General features: G+C 56.2%; 1 protein-coding gene across 1 annotated transcript in view; it reads left to right on the top strand.

Annotated features, from left to right (window-relative positions):
• The window catches only part of LOC106813547 (zinc finger CCCH domain-containing protein 13-like), a gene marked incomplete at both ends in the record, with an annotated part of 5,918 nt that extends 2,203 nt beyond the window's left edge, over nucleotides 1-3,715 (top strand). Inside the window, 2 exons of the mRNA XM_014817710.1 lie at nucleotides 2,989-3,095; nucleotides 3,632-3,715. Coding sequence (XP_014673196.1) covers nucleotides 2,989-3,095; nucleotides 3,632-3,715 — 191 coding nt within the window. The remainder of the gene's footprint in view (nucleotides 1-2,988; nucleotides 3,096-3,631) is intronic.
• Between the last annotated feature and the right edge of the window lie 1,285 nt (nucleotides 3,716-5,000).

Raw genomic sequence — 5,000 nt, 5'->3', positions numbered from 1 at the left:
CGCGTTTCTTTCTCCCCACCCTCTCTGTTCTCTCTCTCTGTCTCTCTCACTCTCTCTTCTCTCTCTGTCTTCCCTCTCTCTCTGCTCTCTCTCTCACGGCGCGCTCCCCCCCCCCACTCTCTCTCTCCCCCCAGCCCGCCCCTCCTCTTCTCTCTCTCTCTGTTTGTCTCCTCTCTCTCTCTCTCTCGCGCGCTCTCTCTCCCTCTCTCTCTCTCTCTATCTCTCCCCTCTCTCTCTCTCTCCCTGGCTCCCCCCCCTCTCTCTCTTCTCTATCTCCCCCCTCTCTCTCTCTCCTCCCTCTCTCCTCCCATCTCATGCTGGCGTTCTCTTAGCCAGCCGCCGTACCGGCGTGTACCACGATGCGCTACATCGAGCTCCGGAATTCGGGATCCGGAATCCGGAATCCGGGGTCCGGCCTTCGCGTAGTAACTGATTATCAGCATAGGGACTGACAGCGCGCAGCATGCATTACCCTAACGTACGCATACATGCAGCGGCAGCTCTTTGCTAGCTGATAGAGAGCGCTGACCTGCATGCTGCTGCTGCCTGCTGCCTGCTGCTGCCTGCTGCTGCTGCTGGGTGGACCCCGGCCGCGAGATAAGCATCGCAGCGCCAGCGGCAGCTGATAGAGAGACAGCGAGAGAGAGAGACGCGATCAAAAAGCTCTCAGTGTAATTAACTTTCAAAGCTACTGCTTGCATACACTGTTGTTGCTGCGTGCGTGCGTGTGTGCGTGCGTGCGTGTGCGTGCGTGCGTATGTTATGTGTGTTGTGTGAGTGTTGCGCGGGGGTGCGTGGGCGTGGGATGTGCGCGCATATGTGTGTGTAAAAAACCAACGCAACTCTCCCGCTATATTATCCTACTGCGTAGGTGAAGGCCTTGAGTGGGCCCGCGTAGCAAACCATGCGTAGCGTGCGCTGCGCGCTGCGGTGCGAGCTGACCAGTGATCGCAGCACTTCTCACACAGATTTCAGCTGGTCGCTAAGCGCCTCGGTTAGGGAGGGGGGGCAAAGGGGTATCTGCAGACCGAACGTCGTGAGTGGCTGTACAATATGCAATGCCTCCCCCTTCCCCTCCCCTCACACTCTCCCTCTCTCCCTCTCTATCTCGCTATCTTCGCCTATTCTCGCTATCTCGCTCTCTCGCTCTCTCTCTCCTCTCTCTATTCTCTATCTATCGTCTCTATCTCTCTAAATCTCTCTACTCTCTACCTCATCTACTCGCTCTCTCTCTCTCTCTTCTCTTCTCTCTCTCTCTCTCCCTCTCTCTCTCTCTCTCTCTCTCCTCTCTCTTCTCTCTCCTCTCTCTCACACAGCACACCACTCCCCCACCCCTCTATCTCTTCTCTCGCTCTCTTCTCGCTCTCTCTCCCACTCCCCCATCTCTTTTTCTACTGTCAGCTCCTCCTCATACCCCTTACCACTATTGCGACCCCGGGGAACCTGTACACACACGCTAAGCGCCTGTCGTGCACCAATATGTTTTCCTGGTCGCACCATCTCTCGTCGAATCTATATCGAATGTTTGTTTTACTCGCCGACGCATTGCATGGCTACATGGTCTCCGTTGGCCTACACCGCCACGCTGTACGGCCCCTCCATCGGGGGCGGCGCGGCAGGAGGCCGCTGGTGGTGCGGTGGTGGGGTGGGAGTGGGGGCAGTGGGTGGGGCCAGAGGTCGTATCGTAGACCATGTAGGCAAATGTTGTGCGTGTTGTGTTGTGTTGGGGTGTGTGTGTCGGTGTGTGTGTCTGTGTGTGTGGTGTGTGTGTGTGTGTGTGTGTGTGATGTGCTGACACTGGCTTGTGTTGTCGTTGTGTCGTGCGCATGGGCGTGTGCGTGCTGTGTGTGGGTGTGTGTGTGTGTAGATGTGGTGATGTGATGTGTGCGCGCGTGCAATCTGGTGCCGTGCGTGCGTGCCGTGGATGTTTGTCGCTGCGTGATGCTCGTGCGCCGCGTGGGTGTGTGTTTGCCGCGTGTGTGTGTGTGTGTGTGTGTGTCGTGATGTGTGTGTGTGTTGTGTGTGTGTGTGTAGTGTGTGGCGTGCATGTGTGCGTGTGTGTGTGTGTAGAATGTGGTGTGTGTGGTGTGTGCGATATGTAAGTGTTAAGTGCGCGCGTGCATGTGTGTATGTAGAATGTGGTGTGTGCGCGCGTGCATGCGTGCGCGTGTGTGTGTAGAATGTGGTGTATGTGCGCGTGCATGTGTGCGTATGTGTGTGTGTAGAATGTGGTGTGTGTGGTGTGTGCGATGTGTAAGTGTTAAGTGCGTGACTCCTCTATATGACACGTTCACGCAACATAAGCACTTCGTTCAATCTCGCATCCAACGTCCAGGCATCCCACCGCTGCTGCTGCTGCTGCTGCTGCTGCTGCTGCTGCTGCTGCTGCTGCTGCTGCTGCTGGGCGTTGGTATGTGTAAGAAAGCAAGCACTCACGCACGCCCCCCCCCCCTCCACCACCCGTACACGCCAACGCAGAGGAGAGCGATTGTACTATAACGAGCCGATTTTAAAACAACAGGGGAATTTTCGCCTCTGAATGGATGATATTGACAGAGCGGCTGCCGACAGCAGGCAGGCAGGCAGGCAGGCAGGCAGGCAGGCAGGCAGGCAGGCAGGCTGCGTGGCACAGCGCAGTGTTGAACCACCGGACCCACGCGTGACCCCCGCGCCGTCACCCTGCCATACCGCGCCGTCAGCTAACGCTAGGGGGCGCCACCGCGATCGTCTTCTGCTCGACAAATGTCTTCTTTGTCAACCTCAATCGAGACCTCGTAGTTCACATGCGTCCGTCCCAACCAAGCAATGACGACCTCTCCCATTCTTCCCAGTAGATGGCGCTGATCGTTCGACCCTCATATTGAGCCAAAAACACCCAATATGCCCTGCTCCTGTCCTGTCCCGATGTACACGAAAAACAAAAGGCCTTATGGGCATTAGCCTTTAGGTGGCGCCACCGTTTCATTCTTTCACGCAATTAAATCTCAGGTGTGAGGATTCAGAATCTTAGGGAGGATGCCACCTGCATGAAGCCGTTTGCTCAATCAGCATCCGAGCGTGCCAGCATCGCGAAGACACTGGCGAACCCTGGAAGTGCACATTCACTTCTCCTAACCTGGACCTGGTCTTGACTACTCGCCCGTCCTCCGTCTTATGTGCCCGCCCGCCTCCTGCCTCGGTGCCTGAACTAAATTTAAAACGCGCCCCGGCAGCGGCCAATAGACGTCGGCACGCGGTTAACACGCGCCAAATCAAACTCACATGTTGGCATGCGGAGATCGCCCCAAGAAAGATAGAGAGAGAGAGGGGGGAGAGACAGAGAGAGAGAGGGCGAGAGAGACTGAGAGAGAGAGAGGGGAGAGAGAGAAAGAGGGAGAGAGAGAGAGAGGGAAGAGAGAGAGGAGGGAGCGAGTGAGGGGGAGAGAGGGAGGGAGGGAGGGAGGGAGAGAGAGATAAGAGAGAGAGAGAGTGGGAAGAGAGAATATAGAGAGGGAGAGAAGGAGCGAGGGAGAGAGGGGAGAGAGGAGGAGAGAGAGAGAAGAGGAGGAGAGAGAGAGGAGAGAGAGAGAAGAAGAGAGAAAAGCGAGGAGAGAGAGAGGAGAAGAGAGAGAGAGAGAGAGAGAGAGAGAGAGAGAGAGAGAGGAGAGAGAGAGAGGAGAGAGAAGAGAGAGAGAGAGAGAGAGAGAGAAAGGAGAGAGAGAGAGAGAGGAGAGAGAGGAAGAGAGAGAGAGCGAGAGAGATGAGAGAGAGGAGAGAGAGAGAGAGATGAGAGAGAGAGAGAAGAGAGAGAGGACAGAAGAGAGAGAGCAAATCAGAGAGAAGAGAGGGAGAGAGAGAGAGAGGGGAAAGTAAGAAGAGGAGCATCTGTAAGCATGAGGACTGGGAGGGAGGGAGGACGGGACGGGCAAGGAACAGGAGGGAAAGGCGACAGGGCAGGCGCAGGGACGGGAGGTTATAGAGAAGAGAAGATAGGAGACGAAGAGAGGGAGGGAGGAGGGAATTGAGAGAAAATAGTTGAGTTGAAAGAAGAAATAGAGAGAGGAATAAGAGGGAGAGATGAGAGGGAGACAGGGAAAGACGGAGAGAGGGGAAGGGAAGGGAGGGAGGGAGGGAGGGTGAGGGAGGGGAGGCAGGGGTGAGGAGAGAAGAGAGAGAGAGAAGAAGAGAGAGAGAGAGAGAGAGAGAAAGAGAGAGAACGCAGAGAGAGAGAGCGCAGGCACTCTTCGCGGTGCGGTGCTTTTAATTACGTCGTCAGATGTCCGCGAGAAGAGGAAGAAAAAAGGAAGAGAAGCGTAACAAGAATCGCCGAGTGATAGAGAGGGAGAGAGAGAGAAAGCGAGATACAGAAATTTACGGCGCGTATAGAGGGAGACGGAGCAAAGAAGACAGAGAGACAGGCAGACCGCTTACTTTGTCCAGCTGAAGGCACCACTCAAACATCGCGCGTGGCGTCGAACTATAATCGAATGTTTGCTGACGTCGTATCGAGGCGACGACTTTTCTGAGCATTTCCGCGCACCGACTCCGCCACGCGACCGATCCCCGAACCCGCGGCCAAGCGGCAAACACGCGATTCCGCGCACGGACGGCGACGGCGCACGGACTCAGAGTTTCACGGATCGCTCGCCCGAAAAAAAAACACGGAACGAATTTCGACGGCCGTCGTCCGACGTCGGCGACACGTGCTGCCACCTAGGAGCGGCGATGGGCGCGCGCGCGCCTCGCCGGGCGAGGCGACGGAGCGACAATTCAATCAGCTTATCGGGAATAAACAGTGCGCCGGAATTCTGGCGCTAGCTCGTTATCTCCCCCCTCAGCCTTTGCTGCCATATTTGTTCAGCCATCCGCGCTGCTTCCTTGACTACTTCATAAATTCTATCTGAAACGACTCGCCGCATTGGCGAGGGGGGGTCGGCAGGGGGACGTGGGAATCACGTACGGGCTTCTCTATCACAGCGCGCTGTTAACGCGTTCTTTCTTTCTTTCTCTCTCTCTCTCTC

The sequence above is a fragment of the Priapulus caudatus genome, unplaced genomic scaffold (genome assembly GCF_000485595.1).
Source record: "Priapulus caudatus unplaced genomic scaffold, Priapulus_caudatus-5.0.1 Scaffold790, whole genome shotgun sequence".
Lineage (NCBI taxonomy): Eukaryota > Metazoa > Priapulida > Priapulimorpha > Priapulimorphida > Priapulidae > Priapulus > Priapulus caudatus.
This window is presented reverse-complemented; position numbering and strand designations above follow the sequence as displayed.